The sequence below is a fragment of the Melanerpes formicivorus genome, unplaced genomic scaffold (genome assembly GCF_026170545.1).
Source record: "Melanerpes formicivorus ecotype bairdi unplaced genomic scaffold, bMelFor1.0.p_v2 SCAF_11, whole genome shotgun sequence".
Classification (NCBI taxonomy): domain Eukaryota; kingdom Metazoa; phylum Chordata; class Aves; order Piciformes; family Picidae; genus Melanerpes; species Melanerpes formicivorus.
In genome coordinates, this window is record NW_027142363.1 from 10,581,397 (window position 1) to 10,599,265 (window position 17,869).

General features: G+C 39.5%; 1 protein-coding gene across 2 annotated transcripts in view; it reads left to right on the plus strand.

The window, feature by feature from the left end:
- The first annotated feature begins 3,956 nt into the window (after positions 1-3,956).
- Positions 3,957-17,869, plus strand: part of MAP3K7CL (MAP3K7 C-terminal like) — a 32,692-nt gene continuing 18,779 nt past the window's right edge. The window contains exons 1-4 of one of the 2 annotated variants that reach the window (XM_068144490.1): positions 3,957-3,970; positions 6,043-6,174; positions 6,690-6,798; positions 16,218-16,276. In XM_068144490.1, the coding sequence (XP_068000591.1) occupies positions 6,729-6,798; positions 16,218-16,276 (129 nt within the window). In that variant the 5' untranslated portion in view covers positions 3,957-3,970; positions 6,043-6,174; positions 6,690-6,728. Of the gene's footprint in view, positions 3,971-6,042; positions 6,175-6,381; positions 6,438-6,689; positions 6,799-16,217; positions 16,277-17,869 lie in introns of those variants that run through there. The other variant, XM_068144489.1, reaches the window with a different exon arrangement.

Below are 17,869 nucleotides of genomic sequence, written 5' to 3' on the forward strand. Positions count from 1 at the left end.
CTCTGTTGGCTGCTCCCAGTTTTCAGGAATTGTGAGGTTAGATTGTGAATGAGGTGCAAGACTACAGACATTATATTTGATCTCTACCTTTCCATTATCTGAAAGACATGAAAGAGGTCTTTGTCTCTGGCTCTGAATTTCTGGCTGGAAAAACTGCAGTTTGATTGCATCATACTGAATGTTCTTAATCACACCTAGGATACCTGCCTCTGTAGTAAAAAACACTTATCTACCCTGTTCCATACAGACTTGAAATGGTTCTCCTTATGGACTGCAAGAAGAGATCAGGTCAACAAAGAAACCCTGTGTTTGTGTCTGTTGTGAGGAAACTTATTCAATTACCACAGCAGATAAATGGAGTATACTATCTAGCTTTTAATATTTGCCACATTCTGATCCATGCAATCCAAATGGTATTGACAGTTTTAAGGGTAATGCAGAGTTAAAGGATGTGACTCATCAATGCTGCTGCTCTCAAAATCGACTCTCTGTAGCATGGAGCAGCTTCACCTTGATCAGCCCCAATGTCAGCAAAGGGGACCAAAACCTTCCCACAGTGAGATTTTTAACAGATTTTGTGGCAGAAATAAGTTAGCCAGAAATTGTCAGAAATGAGATTCTGTTTGTACTCAGAGCACTCTGTAAAATGAACATTTTTCTCTGTGTGCAGTTTTTAGGCAAAGCATTTTTATTGATTTTTACATTTCTTCTGGGAACATTGCCCATAAACTAGAATATTTTAAATGTATTTTTAAATAGGAACTGGCAATCTGTGAAACACCATTTTAGTGTCAATGAGGTCATATGCTACTAAAATACTACTTATACTAGGAAACTGAGATGAATTGAAAGTAGCACAGCTAAAAAAGGGAAGGCAACAGGTGTTTTATTAGATAGCAGATATTGGCTTCTTTTTACATCTGTAGAATAACTGATACTTCATCCTAAAAGTTGTTACAAATTTGTATGTTTCTATTACTGATTATCAATTAAGGCCCTGTGTTCCTAAGTTAGACTATGTTTCTTTGAGGTATTTTTGGTGAATAAATCATAATCACAGAATCATGACAGAATGGCCTATATTGGAAGGGACCCTAGGGAACATCTATTCCAACCTCCTTGTCATGGGCAGGGACACCTTTCAGCTAGACTCAGCTGCTCAAGGACTCCTTCAGCCTGGCCTTGAACCTTCCTGGGCAGCCTATTCCAGAGTCTCACTGCCTTTGAACTGAAGACCTTCTTCCTAAGATCCAAGCTAAATCTAGTCTCCTTCTTGTCCTGTCTCTAGACATCCTTATGAAAAGTACTTCTCCAGCTTTCCTCTAGGATCCTTTCAGGTGTTGGAAGGCAGGTATAAGATCAGCATGGAGTCTTCTCTTTTCTAGGCTGAACCCCCAATCCTTCAGCCTGTCCTCAGAGCAGAGGTGTTCTAGCCCTTACATCATCTTTGTGGCCCTTCTCTGCACCAGGCATCTGATGACTAAAAGTGTGCAGGAAAGGAAACAGGTCAAGCTGTGCTAGGCACAAAACCCCTGGAGCTATCAGCATTGTAAACTTTTCACAAGGATGACTGTAAGGTATATATGCATCCTATTCTAAAGGCCTTTTTTCTTTTGTGTTGCATAAACAGGAGAGTAATTTTCTTGTATGTACAGATTTTAGTTGCATGCTTAGTGAATAAGAGAAGTAGGATTTCTCTCTACCCCAAATTTACAATGCCTTTTACAATAAATTTGAGAAGTCACAGAAGTGAATCACCCTGGATCGCAATTTCTGCATTGTTTAAAACTGACATCTTCCCTTGTGTATTGTCATAAAGTAATTTAGAGAACATTTTAAAATGTGCTGGATAAATCCATATTGGGAGTTTTAGCACCTTAGCTCCAAGGATTAACACATGATAAAAATCTTTCAGCCATTCTCTGGGGAGACCTAATTGCCACCTTCCAGTACCTGAAGGGCCCTGCAAGAAGGCTGGAGAGGGACTGTTTATGAAGGCCTGTTGTGATAGGATGAAGGGCACTGGTTTGGAATTAGAGAAGAGTGGATTTAGAGGATTTTTTAGACTTATTGTGATAGCCTGTAATGAAGGCATTCACACCAACTAAATGCCATCTGCCCATTCAAAGCACAAGAGGATCTTAAGATTGGGGGGAAACCCTGGGTCCATGGAAACTTCAAGCAGAATAGTTTTAGTGAATTCACTAGAGCTAGGATTTCATGTATCTTCAGAGAGATACTTTAACAGGAATTGGAGTTGGAGCTGAAGATCAATATCAACTGCTGATGGTATTAATCTGTAGAATGTTATTTGCAGTATGGTATTAATCTGTAGAATGTTATTTGCAGTAATGGTTGTGATTATAGACAAATCTTTCTCCCTCCCCTTCCAAAGGAGACATGTAGAGAGAAACTCTCAGTCCTTTCAGAAACACATTAAGAGAAAATGGTCAGCATAGTCAAAGGCACGGCCCCACTTTTCACTAACTCTTTAACTGCAGTTGACTGAGGCAGTTAAAAAGGCTGTTTCATCAGATACCTAGCTAATGCTGTAGCTGTCTGATACCCTCCCAGGTCATTGATGGGGAAAGGCAATGTGGGTAGAGTATCTTTTCAGTTTAGTCATTTCAAAATATGAGAAAGGTCTTTTGAGGCCACAAGGGCAACTGCTGGCTTCCTGAGATTTGCACTGATTAGATCAGTTCTGGGCTAAGGCCAGAAGGTGAGAGGATGAGGATAGCTGAAAATGTGACTTCACATCTCTATTTGTCCTGAACCTCTCTATATCTCAGCTGAGCCAAAAGAATCTAGCAATGTGCCTATACAGGAGATTTGTGTTAGAGAAACCTTTTTGATCTGGAATTAAAACATTTACATTTCAAAATGCATTTTGAAATGTAAAAGGAGAAGAATCCCCTTTTGAAGCAGACAAAAAGTAAGTATAAATATATTCTGCACAATCAATTACTAACTGTTCTCCATTTTTCTCCAATTGTTCTAATGACAATGACAGCAGTCAATCAAAGAAACCATGTGGACAATACAAGTGCATGACACAGCTACAGAAAACAAAGGTGAACAAATTAATCTCTCATGTGATGATTTATCTATAAATTGCTTGCCTGTGATTTCAAAACTGCTAAAAGCTATCTGAAATCACACTAGAAAATCCTGTGAGTTCAGTTAAGTCTCTGATTTAGTCAGATTTAGCTATCACTGCCATCACTAGCTCATCTATAAATACATCCGTTTTCACAGTGTAAGCATACTGAAATTTGCCCATTGCCTCCTCAGAAGTGCAGGGCTATCGTCTGATGTTAGACAAACCTAGCTTGACCAAAGCCAACATGAATCTAGCCTAACATGCCAAGCCTATCCCTTGTTGTTAGCTTTGATAGTTGCTGCTATCATTTGATAGTTCACTTGTAGCCAGTCCAAGTTGGCAGTGTCAGCCCAAGCTGATTGGAGCTGCAGACATTTTTGCTGACTGGAGTCATGCTATCTTTGCCAGTTTGCTGGAATAGACACAGACACTGATTGGGTCATGCTGAAAACATTCCTGTCCTATGAAGCAAGTCTGTTTGTATTTTAGGTTTGCCAGGACTAATGAATTAAAAATCTTGGGCTCGCCACAGTTTGCTGCTTAATAATGCCTGTGACAGAAGGATTTTTTCCTCCCTGAAGCATGACAGCATCATAATCCCTTGTCACTGGCAAGGAGAGGAAGGAAAAGCAGAATTGTGGAGAAAAGTGGAAAAGGGTGATCTTTTGGGACAGCAGATCCTATGGGAAGTGCAGGTAGCAGCATGTTGCTCTGACAGCTGTCTCAGCTTCTCAGACCGTGTCAGTTTGTTGCTATGCAGCAGGTGCAGCCTTTTCTTTTATTGAAGCTTTACTCCATAAAGGCAACAGCAAGCCAAGGCAGTGGCTGGCCCTGGATTATACAAGTGCAGACACTCCGCTAAGTGAGGTAAGGCAACAGGTGTGAAAACTGAACTAAACTGATAGAGCTATAACAGCACTTAATCTGAGTTTGCGGCAGATTTTTTTATGGAGAAACAGCACCCAGTTCTGTAGGCAATTCTTCTGAAGAAGGGAACTGCTCATTAAATCTTGTTAAATTCCAGGTTGCCCACTCACTCTCATCTCTGTCTGCAGAGATAGTGTTCTTCGTGAGTGGAGAAAGCAGGTGGGGAACTGGGGCAGTTGGTCTGCATGTCTCCTGTATCACCTCATTTGTACACAGACTCTTTCCATCCCTCTCTGTTCCCTTCAATTGCTTTTTTCTTTTTTGTAACAAAGAGCTTGAGGATTCCACATCAGAAAGAGTGAAGGGATAAATGTAACAGAAAAGAAATTGGATAACAGGGCAATTGCTTTTTGAGAACTGGAATAAAAGGAAAGCACTCTTTTGTGTTATGATAGAATTCATCATTGCTTATTGAAGAGATAGCGATTTTTGCCCTTGCAGAGTAGGTGTTTAAAAGAGGTGATTTAAAGATATTGCAGACCACAGAGTATGTGATTGGGGTAAGACAATGAATTTACTCCTAGCAACACTGCTAGGGAAAGTTTAAAACCTCTAGTGGAATGCATCATTCTAATTTCTTAGGCTATGATATGAAATGTTGAGTATATTCTTATGTGGAACACCGCTTAGGTAGTAAACAGATGTCAGGGGAATGTGTACTACCAACACAGAATGATGAACAGCCTTGTTTCAAGGATGTGCCTGCCACTTAAAATCTTTTGGATCAGTAATTATGTTTTTGGTTTGTTTGTTTAAACAATGAGATGTTTTAGATGTGTCTGATAAAGTGAGGGTCTGGGGGTGTGGATGGGGGGGGGGGGGAAGAGATCAATAATGCTTAGAAGGTAAAGCTATATTGTCAAATGCAATGCACTTCAAAGTAGACTATTTCAGTTGACACCAGGGATCTTTTCATGAGTCGAAAACACACTGCAGCAGTTTAGTTGACTTTTCTTTGTCCCTGCCCAATAGATAAAAGTTCAGTTTTTGGTGTGTCTTGATTATTAGCAATCAGTAATAAAGAACAATCATTAATATCCCTTAGGTATTAGTTGAAAGAGATAAACCCAGGTCCAAGTCAAATTTATTCAAAGTCATTATTTGAGAATATTGTTGTTATTTTGAGAAAAGATTATAAATTGCTACAGAGTAACCATGTCACTCTGCTAGCTAAATATTAAGACAGAAAAAGCAATCAAAAAGGAAGTGCTGAAATTACTGGGTCAAATGCAAAGTTGATACTCTTCCATTGATTGCAAGGCAGTGATGTCTGGAAAGTGTTTGATTCACTTGTGCATCACTGGAGAGTATTATAATCCTGAAATATTGTTCTGTGCTATTGATTTTCTGAGACTGAGAAATACTTGAGTGTAAATTCAAATGCATTGTTGGTATTCCCATGCAATACAATAGCTACTTGACTGAAAAACTGCTGCCCTGTTGACTTAGGAAACTGGCTTTTGTTTTCACTAGCTAAATGTTGTGTTTTCTATTGATATGTGGTACAACTTCTAGTATATTCATTGGATTTTCCTGAAGAATTTGGATTCTAATTGACTGGGGAGTTTTTATGGTAATCTAAAAGCTCCTTTCATAATTGTCCACATGGCTGGTATGAATACCATGCACTCTGGATAGCATAGCCTTCAGTCCTAAAATAATTTCTTTATGGGCAGATCTTTTGCATGCATGAAGTCTCATTGACTTCGCATTCTCCGGTACATGGAACAAATCAGAAGATAGATATCTGTGAATTTTAGCAGCTTTGTGTTGGGTATACAGGGGAGATTAAGTTTGCATTCAGCTATTTAATAGAATTTAACCAAAACTGTTCATTCAGAAGGTTAAATACACATAAGCAGAGCTCTGAGTACAACTTCTGTGTGTTCAGAGGTGCTTCGATTATACCATTACAGATCAGTATTAGCTAACTCTTTTGCTGCTCAACAATTCGTTAGTGCACTGCTTGAAATGAACTAGCAGTTTTCTCAATGGACAGGGTTTCACCTCAGTAAAACCACATTTTGGAGTCGGTGGTCTCAGAAGAAAGACCAAGGACTGAATAAGGTCCCCACCTGGGCGTCAAACCCATGCAGACAGACCCCTACATCTGCACAGAGTTCCACTGAAGAATCACCACCAAGGTTTGGAGACCCAGTAGCTTTCTGACCATTAAGTGTGTGACTATCAGGCATAGTTTGGCTGGGTGAGTATGGGTGGAAGGTAGGAGGATGGGTGCCTCCTTATTGACACCATGTGGAGTGGTGTGCACGTTTACAATCACATGGCAGGCTTGGGGTCATGTTACTCTCAACTCCCCACCCCTTCTTCCTTCTTCACCTTCAGAACCAGGCAGCATTGCCACGAGTCAAGGCTTGCTGAAGGGGCAATGGCGGGGAGCAAGCAGGTGAGGAGAGGGGAAGCTTCCTTTGCCATCATTCTTTCTAATCTGTAAATAGCAAAAGAATGTCTCTGCACTGAATTTCACTTAAATTCTTTATAAATGGAAAAGTGAAATGATGCTCCCTTGACTTTGATTCTAAGCATTGCTTAGCTAGAATGAGAAAGGTAGCTGTGAATGCGCATGAAGAGCGTTAAAACTCATTTGTTGAATGGTGTCACATGCTCTGCATTAAATATATTATTTATATAATTGCAGCTGGAACAAACAAGTAAAAGCATTGACTCAAGTGCCCACATGATCACCACTGCCAGGGTACCTGCTGATAAACCAGTGCGAATTGCCTTCAGCCTGAATGACTCCTCAGGTACAGTTTAATGTATGGAGTGCTCCACAATGAGAGAATTGCTTTTAAATTTTATGTGTTCTTACCAGTGTTTACCATATCAAATGAAGTTATGGGTGGATTTATTTTCCTGAGTGAGAGTATGTGATTGATTTTCACGTCTGGTTGCTTTTAATGCTTCCATTAACAATCTCATTAGACTAAGCTCACTAGACTGACAGTTTAGATTTTAACTTTGTTTTGGTGGCTTGTGAAATATACTTAGGACTGTAATTAACAACTGAATGTACCTGCATATGCAATATGTCTAATTTTAAGGAGTTTTAAAATAATGAAAGCAAAAGGACATTTTGTACGAAGGATGAAGCTGGAGCAGGAAGAGACTTTCCCTTTAGCAGGAGGGTTGAAAAGTGCCACACGTGCCCAGCTTGGTGAAAGGTTTCAGGAAACGGATGCCCCACATGGCATGTTCCCTGAGAAAGCAGCAGAAATTTCATTGATGTTTATCCTGTCAGTTCGTGCTGACTGAGCATTAATTTCCTCAAACATACCATGCTCATACATGAACCCTTTGGTCTTTGAAATAGATTGATATAATTAGTTTGCGGCTTAAATATTATGAAAGTCTAGAGGGCTGTTGCCAAACAGTAAAAGTCAGAATGAAATAAAGTAAATCAGAAGCTGGAAAGCTTCCCCCCCCCCCCTCCAAAAAAAAAGAAGTTGGCTATGCTGTTGCTACAGGTGAGTGCCTGAAGTCAGGGCTGAAATGTGTCTATGGCAGGAAACACAAGGATAATGATAACTGATGGGTGCTTTGTGGGATGGTGTGTATTGTAGCATAACGTAAGGCCAATTCCTGAGCTTTGTGTGAACAAAAATCTCAGCTTGAGTATGATTTTCTCATTTTATAAAGATTTTAGGATATGCATTATCTATCCCAGGTAAGTTTTGTGTGATATTCCTTTGCAGCTACAAGCCTGAAAGGAAATCTCATCCCCTAAGCAAGGGAATTTCAAACCAAATATCTTCATATATTATTGCGCATGACTTTCACCTCGCAAAGATGAGTGACACAAGGAATGTAAAGAAGCACATGTAGCCATCTATGCACCCCTTGTCATAATCTAGTAATTACATTTTTGTGACAGAAAGTAGTAAGGAATCATTCTCATCTCTCAAGATATAGTGACAAGGTGAATTTCTTACAGGAATTATGGCAGAGATGGGTCTGGAAGACAGATGTAAAAGACAGGGGAGTACAAATTACTGACACAAGAATCCTTGTGTGAGACACTGAAAACAAGTCAGGGAAAGCTGAGACCATGGGAAAATCAAAGAGGGTAGAGTGGTTTGTGACAAGAGACGGCAGTAGGAAATGACAAGGTTGTGAATAGCTTGGAAGGAGGGGACATGAAAGGCAGGAAGCCTAGCTTCCTTAACATTGCATCATATTTTATTTTTACTTTTCTATCCTGCTAGTAATTCCAGCCCCTCTGCTAGTGTTAGAGAAATAAACATAAATGCATGAAAGTATTATTTTTTCTGCTCTATTTTGTTAATCTTTTCCAAACTTTTGAATCCCTTATTGCACATATACAAGTCTTCCTGCAGTATGCACTCCAGAATCTCTGTGAGTATTGGTTGGTAAAACTAAGTAGTTGCCTGTAAAGCGAGTGCTATGTTGCTATGTTCTCCTCCGCATCGCATCCCCCTGGGGACTACCAGGAGGTCTAAACCAGCATACTGTTCTGCTGGGTTGTAAGGATTCTGCTCTTCTTAGTGGTAATCCTGGACATGGTTACTATATTTGTTATATTTAAAGGAGGTGAAAGAAATTAACTTCTGTCAGGTCTGAAACCAGCTAACCCTGGTTGAATCAAGAAAGTCCAAATAAGTATTTAACACTTCGCTTTTTAAGATGAGCTGCAAAAATATTTAACAAGTGGACCTTTAAGTATTCCACATCTGGCTTTCCCCCCACCCCCCTTCTTTTTTAGCATTTATTTAATATTTTTTCTTCTTGACAAGGATATTTGTTTTCAGCTCAAACAGGAGTTACCTGCTTTAAGTGTGTTAGTAAAGCATCAGGTGAGACACGTGTACTGCTATAGCATATACAAAAAGTTCTTTGCTCAGGTCAAGTGGTGAGGCAGTTTGTTTGACTCAAGTTTCTCCTTAAACTCTTTCTCCCTGGAAAGGGGCAGTGACAGATTTCACCAAGAAAGGCTGCATTCTCCTTCCGGGAGCTGTACAAATGCTTACTAGGAGGAACTGGCAGCATAACTAGATATAAAAAGGGGAAATGGAATGTTTCTTCTGGGTGGTGATTATCTCACTGGCTAGGATTGCAACCAAGCACTGGGTGTGAAGAGCAGCAAAACTTCTCCCAGCTCATGAGAAGAGTTAACTGAACTAAGAGACTGGAGCTGACTTATCTTAAGTGTAGGAGAAATAATTTAGTTTTATTATATCATTTGTCAGTCAGCACCTGATGCCTGAAATCCAGGACAGCTTTGTGCAGTATTTTTAATGTGGAAGCAGGCTAAACCGTGCCTTAAAAGTCTCATCAGTGAGTGCTATGTAAGAAGACAGTTTTATGATGTCTCTCTTATATCTCTATATATACACATACCTATGTTTGGTTCTTTTACTCAAGTTCACTAAGCTGGCATCAAACATGGGTATCTCAGAGCATCTGCACACTATATTGCACCATTTTGCCTTAAGGTACCACAGTAAACTAATGAATTTGAAACATATTATTTTACACCTATCTTATATCACTTGGAAACTAATGCAAGTTAAATTCAACATGGTGTTCCAAAATGTACGTGTTCCCAAATAGAAACTTCATTGTAGTTTATCAATATCTACTTAATTAAATCAATGAAGTTTAATATGCCCTCACTTATCCCACTAACTCTTATTTACTGAACATATTAAGATACAATGATTATAGCAGCAACTTTATTAAATTTAGACAACTGGGTGTGTTTTGTGTAATAGTTCTAACAGCAGGTTGATAGCTAAGCAACCCTTCATGTTCCCTCCAAGACTAAAAGCTTGAATCTAGCCAAAAGGTTCTGCTAGTGACATGTTGTGGTAAATTACTGGTTTTGAAATTACTAGTCATTTCTTTTTGTATGACAGCACTCTTCAGAATAATCACAAAAGGAAAACATAGATCTTCTAACAAAACTGACGGTGGAACAGTGCAATATCTTTGCAGGCATAGCAGACAACTTAGTCTACTTCTCTGTATGCCTTTTTTATCACAATAACTGTAAAGCATTTTTTGCTTTTGTAGTTCATCATGCAAGACTGTTTGGCAATGATTGCTTCTTCAGTAGCAGCCTTCAGATCCCTTCTCTATCCTCATTTTGGTTGTAGTTGGCAACAGAGGCTTTCCAGCAGATAGTATGTTGCTTGAAAATAAGTAGAGATTGCTAAAGAGTCTGGCTAAAATTTACAGAGCTAGTTTCCTTAAACTGCTCTCCACCTACAAGTAAATGGCTTGATCTTTGGGAAATTAGACAGGAGCTTAGGTGAGATATCCTCAAAGCAATAGTGCCTATACATTCAGCGGAAGATGCTTTAGGCTTAGGTGAAGGTATATGGAGCAGGAGGGTTTTGCTCTTATCCCTTCTGTTATGGGCCATTTCTATTTTTGGGAGGTCCACAACTCTTATTATTGAGCAAGCCTTTGTAGCCTATTCCTGGGTCAGGCTGTGACCATTCCCCACTATTTTATGAGTGAGGTAACTGTGAGGTTGTGTAAGGTCATGTCAGGCAGGGCTGTGAATAGAAGCCCGGGAGCTTCACACAACGGTGCCAAGTCTCAGTCACTTAGCCACACAGCCTTCCAGGATGAATTTGATGAGTCTGTGCTTGTCTGTCGGTAAGCAGGGCTAGGGCTTCTGGATCTCACTGCCCTCCTAGGGCCAAGAGTGGACCCCAATACACCGTTTGCCAATGTTGTCCTGCTGCAAGTTGCAGTGCTTGCAGTTGAGTTTGAGCACTTTTCCTGTGCAAGAGCTGATCCACTTACAGGATAACAGCCTACTTATGTTACCAATTTAATTCTTTAATTTAAGAGGAAGAGATCTGAATACACTTACCCACTCATGTAAGAGAAAAAAATAGCACCTGATTGTATAATTAAAGACTGGGTCATAACTCAGTTACTCAAGGAAGCAGAGCTGTGATTGGCATTTCCTAAATTTTGAGAGCTTGATTTAGCAACATTAATGTGCTTTCAACACATTTAAATTTTTGTGTTCTATTTCTGGCCTTGAAGATCCTAGACAAACTGTAATTTGTGAGTTTATATTACAATTAAATCAGATGTTGTTGCTAAAGTATTTGTCCGTTAACTGTTGCCCACAGTTCAGCTAAATGGAGCAGCCATATGCAAAGAGACTTCATTCTACCAGATATTGTGTCAGTCAAACAGCAAAGTGTGAGAGATTTCACCCATTCATCTACATGGGAAGATCTGGGCTATTGGAATCTTCAGATGCCCAGAACATGATTAAATAAGTGAAGCCTTCAGAAAGCATGATTTATTCTCAAATGTGCAATATTAGCATATAGCAGGGGCCAAATACATCAGGACATCTCTGATAAGTAGCAAGCCTTTTGTATGAAGAAAACCAGTCTTGATACAGTCCAGTCTTCTAAATTAGATGGTTTGGGTCTCTGTACCACATATTAGAAGATTCTCTCATGTTTGTATTAATAGGTGCTACCAGCAGAGAGACAAGAGCTCACCTGGGCAGTGAAGGCTAAGCAGCTTAGCTTTGCTGTCCTTACAGAAAGCTGCCCATCATGCAATTTCAGCATCAGGATGCACTGACTGGGCAGCATGCTTAGGGTGCTTGTTCTTTTGTTGTTAGTTTAACTGTAAGAATGGTCAGAGAGGCAATTTGTCTCAGCCCAACTGATGGAAAGTGATTTCCCTGGAGACATGCTCTTTGTTATAATGGTGGTTTTCAGCACAAGCAAAGTGAGTGTATGAACCTGATGAAACACACATAAAAGACAAACTAGTCTATACACCAAGTCATTGATTAAAAAACTATCAGTTGTCTGTGCAGATGTTAATTTTGTAATCAGGGTACGTGTATTTACCTTTAGTACACTTTTAATTATAGACCTTCAATATTAGTTTTGGAATCTATGGGAAATCAAGAAGTGGTACTCATTTAGAAACCATGCAATGGATACTTGTCCTGAGTTAACACAGCCCACCCTCACAAGTCCCCTTGTGTTACTTTCCCTCCCACAGATGGGAGGGAAAGTAACACAAAAAAAAAAACACCTCTCTGGGTTTAGATAAAGAATATAATGAGATAATACAATGCACAACTGCCTTATCCTATCTGCAGAAAAAAGTGCAGCAAAATGCAGAAACAGCAGCAGAAGCCAGCGACCCTCCCACACCCCAACCCGTAGCCTGCCCGGTGGAAAAAAACCCCAACGCCCCAAACCCCAGAAACTGGAATTAGCAACCATGACAGGAGGCCTCTCACGTAATAATCTGAACTTCAAGCCTCATGATGCTTTATTCCAGACAGCAGCATGATATTGAATCCTTCATCAGCAGATGGATGACAACCCATGACAATACTTTGTTAGGTGGCTGTGATGAAGTCCCTAGTCTGATTCTTTGGCATCAGTGCTTAGTGCCATGGAGTTTTCTGGGATGGCTGTAACACTCAAGTGTATGGTTTTCCTACTTTCTTGTCTTCTTTTGATCAGACTCTCAACTCATTTTTAGGTACAGCAAGTTGCAGTCTCTTAAGTTTTGTAATTTTTTTTAATATTTTATGTATTTTTTTATGTTTCCAACCACCAGCTTGAATTATAAATCCTTTTTCTTTACAAGTCACACAGGTAAGGGAGCAGTAAAAGAGTGACCGCAGTGGTGAGATGGTTTTTGTATCTGGTGAAGAATCAGGTGAATTATTTTCACAGAAATACAGAAAAGCTACTAACATTATTTTAAAGCAGGTCTGTGATTGTATCAGTGCTTCCTTGTAACAATCTAGGCACTCACCAAATATCAATAATAAATCACAGTATCACAGTATCACAGTATCACTTAGGTTGGAAAGGACCTCGAGGATCATCGAGTCCAACCCATCAACACAGACCCCATGACTAGACCATGGCACCAAGTGCCACGTCCAATCTCCCCTTGAACGCCTCCAGGGTCGATGACCCAACCACCTCCCTGGGCAACCCGTTCCAATGACAAATTACTCGCTTGGTGAAGAACTTCCTCCTCACCTCGAGTCTAAACCTCCCCTGGCGCAGCTTGAGACTGTGTCCTCTTGCTCTGGTGCTGGTTGCCTGGGAGAAGAGGCCAACCCCTTCCTGGCTACAACCACCCTTCAGGTAGTTGTAGAGGGCAATGAGGTCACCCCTGAGCCTCCTCTTCTCCAGGCTAAACAATCCCAGCTCCCTCAGCCTCTCCTCACAGGGCTTGTGTTCAAGGCCTCTCACCAGCCTTGTTGCCCTTCTCTGGAAATTGAGCAAAGGAGGAAAAGAGGTATTTCTGAATTCTGCTGTCTAGTTAAGGAGATGTAGAGTAAAAAAGAACAAATGCAGACAGATGAGATAGTGAAGAGTTTTAAACTGCAGAATATTTTCTTTGACACGTCAGGTATTTACAGTGGTTTTGGTTTTCAGAGTCGTCGGTTTTTTTAAGGATAGAACGCAACATGGCTTTGTCTGATCTCCCACAGAAGTATTCAACACAACATCCAAGCTTGTATGGGAAATCGTGTTTCTTTTGGAAGAAAATGCAAGAGTTTGTATCTTTCTTCTTGGCTTTCTGAAAACATCCTCAAGAAAAGTTTTAGGAGGCAAATGATTGCTGTCATTTGCTTTCTCCTTGTGTGAAATCTAAATATGTTTAGTTTTTACCAATTGATTTTTGTTGTTATTGTTGTGGCTGTTACTGTGACAACAGGGAAATTAAGACTAACCTTATGCATTAATTTGTCGTGCTGGAACTTGTGGGGAAAGGGTTTTTTTTTCCCTTTTGGGGTTTTTTTGTTAAAAATAAGTCTGCTACGAGGATGTCTGTTGATTTTTGTCAACCAAATACTTCAGCTGAGCCTAACAGAATTAGGAACTCAGAAAAATTTAAAACCACTGAAGTCCACAACTTCTCTCTATGATGTCCTGCACATCAGATGATGATTTAAACAAGTCTCAAACTAGCACAACTAAAAAAAAACCCTAGCAGCTGTTCATTAGATGCTAGGGCAGGCCCATTATAAAATGTACTATGGTATGTCATAATGGTTCGGATACCAATACGTTCTATTTTTAGTACCATTGACTCAGTCACTTGAGTTCAAAAAATAAGCAGGGAACATCTGTTTATTGAAGGATTTCCTCTATAGTAATTTTTCTCTATATTATATCCTTTTAAAAGTATTTTGGGTTTTTCTTTACTGATTCTTTTCAGAATGTAGCCCAATCTATTTTCTAATACTCTGATGATGCATTAATTTTGTGGGGGTTTTATTTGTTTGTTTTAAGCATCCAGTGAAGTAAAAAAGCATTTATTGGCTGATGGTTCTTTAAATTTCATGGGCTTGCTGTTGTTATGTTTTCCTTCAGTTAAAGACTTTCAAGGTCCTTCCTTAAAGCCACTCTACTGAAGATTGTATTGCTGGAATTGTCAAAACAAATAGCAGCTTAAGTGCTGTCCACGACTCTGGCCCAATATCTCTGTCAGAATATTTAACAGCTATTCAGCCAAATATTTGCAGAGCAGCTGTACCCCTAGTCAGACTGAGTCCTATTTCATCCTTCCTTTTAGCCTTGCCATATGATTCATCTTTCTTCTTTTAGAATATTGGTCTATTTTTAAATATTGTACAAGAAAGCAACATCAAATTAAAGGTAAATGTTTGTGTATCAGTGTGATGCAATTCTACACAATTAGAGTAATTTAAGTATTTTTCAAGAACCGGCATGTTTGGGACATAGTGTGAAGAATTAAATTGGGAAGGGGAGTGGGTATGGTATGACTTTTTGGCAATACTGTCAAGACCCCTACCTCATGATAACACAGAACTTTGCTTTGTTTCCTGAGGAAGTTCAAAAGCTTTTGGTTTTGCCTCATGTATCACAGTATTCTTTTTTCTTCTCTGTGTATCCCTTTCTAGAGGTGCCCAGCTCTAGCTAAATCAGATAAAGTAAAACTACAACCATATGTTAGCAAATATGTTTATTCTTCACAGGATAAAGTGACTGACTTTATTTTCCCCCCAGTGTACTTTGCTGTATGACCACTGAGGGCAGGATAAAGAGATAACAAATCTTTGAAAAGCAATTAAATCCTAGTCTGCACTCTTTAAGAATATTCAGAATCAGCTTTGAAATGTGGTTCTTTTAATCTTCGTGGAATGTTGTTGTAGAGTACAAGTCTGCCAGCATAGAGCAGGTTGCAGGCTCTGACCCATCTTACCAATTTTCTCCTATGAGAACCATCCTTGCTTAATTTTGACACGTTACAAGTAAGTGACCCTGTACGAGAGCTAATAGTAACCTTCTGTTCACCTCCCGTAACCTGTAGTAAGATGCATAAACAGTCATCACAATCCAGTACAAAACCAATGGTGTGAAAGTCACTGAGAAAGAAATATTGCAGTGGCTAGCTGTGACGCTACCAAGTATGATTCATATTTTTGATCTCGGTCCAGCTACTAGTGGGCAGGTGTCCACACCACAACGCTGACGTAACTGGCACAGTGTATCCCACCTTTGCTGGAAGCCTGTACTAAAAATAAATAAATAAATAAAAACACAGTTTGGCTTGTTGTCATGAATGGACTAACACTAATTCATAAAGTTTGCTATATACAGGTTAGAGTAAAAACATCTCTTTGCAGTAGGACAAGATTTGTGGTGACTTACCCATTTTAACGCCTGTGTAGCTAACGGTCTTCTAGTTCCATGGTTGCCAGGCTGGTTTATGTGTTCTTATGGTTGCTTTTGTGTGGTGGGAGAAAAGATTTCTATTATTGTGGTTCAGCCCTAGTAAGTAATTGTGTTGTGATGGGAAAGATATCTTTCCCTTCATTCAAATATGAACTCTTTGGGAGTAAGGATGCTGTCCTTGGAAGGTTCTTTACTTCACATGTTCCGCTGTGCTAACTGGCTCTGTTCTATTTCTTAATCACTGCAACATAAAATAGGCTTTTTGTCTCTTCAGCACCTAGACATTTTCTTATTGCCAACCCACTACTGTTTTCAAGGAGTCTATTAAGGTATCTCAAGTGCAGAAAGATAAGCCGTTGCAGAGGTGTTGGCAGGATCCCAAGATTGTGAATATATGCAATGTAGTACCACATTAAACAGTTTATTTGAAATGCCCTTTTCAGCAGACATTGACTTTTCACATCATGTTTACCTTTTAGATGATGCTTTGTCTGAAAACTTCCCTTTGGCATTTCCAGAACTAGATCAGCAGCTGCAGGTAAACTTTTGGTTTGGGTTTTTGGTGTTTAGTTTTGCTGTTGTTGTTCTTGCTGGCTTTATTTGTTTGTTTACTACAGTTGTATATCACATTCACTGTATTTGCTATGAAAAAAAATTCTCTGGTTGTTATACTAAGGTAAAAGTTTTCAGTGGTACTTCTCTAATATATTAACATTTAATAAGACTGTGTACTTCTATAGGAAAAAAACATTGCCATTTCAGGATTTGCAGAAAAAATTTGATTTCACATCTTTAATCCAATTGCAGTCTGCTCCAATTTGCCAGCATAGCAAAATGAAGCCCTGATATACTGAACAATCAGATAAATGGCAGTTGATGGCAGCTCCACGGTGCACCACGCACAGACCCAGTTCTGTATCCAGGGATTATTTGCCTTTCCTCTGTAGCAGTTCTGGAGTGTTTGTTGGCTTTTGTAAACTACTTCAGATCATCTGTTTCCCAGGAGCATTTAGACTTCCTCTGATATTTCAATATGAAGGCAGTTGTTTCCTGAGTGTAAATTGAGAAAGGCATTAGCAGACGGTGTTGTCCAATGATGTCATCCTTCCTGTCCCCATCAACTAGTGAGACAACACTAGAGGACTGCTGACTTAAAGGACTAAGTTTTCTTTCCTGCTGCTCTCATCTGAAGACTGACTGAGGATGACAGAGACTCTTCTTGCTCTATGCCTCTAATCCTGAAAATAGAGGCAGGTTCCTTAGGATTAACTAGGAAAGATTAAAGGAATGAATAGAAACCTAAGATTTGGGCTGATAGGACCAGGATAGTATGTTGGCCTCTTTACTCCACTGATCTTCCAGTACAGCAAAGATGATTGATATTTTTTTCTCTCAGAAAAATTAAGTTTGAGAAAAGCAGAACTGTTTCATGGCTGAAGCACTGAACTGAAAATAAAGAACCTGCGTTCTGTTTCCAGCTCTGTCAGTGATCACACTGTGTGATCCTGGAAGAGTTGCTTCGTCCATGTGAAAATAATCCATGTCTGAAAAGAGATTAATAATTGTGATCTTTATTGTTAAAGAGCATTGAGATCAGTGGGTGAAGACTGCTCGAAAAGAGCAAAGTATGATTAGCATCACTGCTGTTGGTATATATAAACAAAATTGCTAATGTCAGATGCAGGCACTTCACAGGCCAAGTGATGATTTTTTAATTAGGACTTTTATGACTCATTACTGGAACATAGAATGTACTCTAAACATGTAACTTCATGACACGCTGAAACTGCTCCTCTGGAAGCACTCAAGTGTGCTGGATAAATAGTAGCCCTGCAGTAGAAGTTTAAGCACATGCTAGAGCAATTCCACAAAGCACACCCTCTTGGTCCGTTAAGTACCTGAGATTTTTTTCCAAAAGAACCTTCCTGTACTCTCATGATCTCAATATGATAACAAATTCAAAGAAACAGTCAAAAGCTTTGATTCAGATAAAGTTCTTTTTATTATCCTTCAGAACCTTTTTTTGGTAATACTGAGGTAGTTGAAAGGGTAACTTGTGAGGACTATCTGGCTGACTCAGCCACTTGAAAGTATAATCTTAGTGGCAGTGCCTCATCCTTTAGCTTTTCAA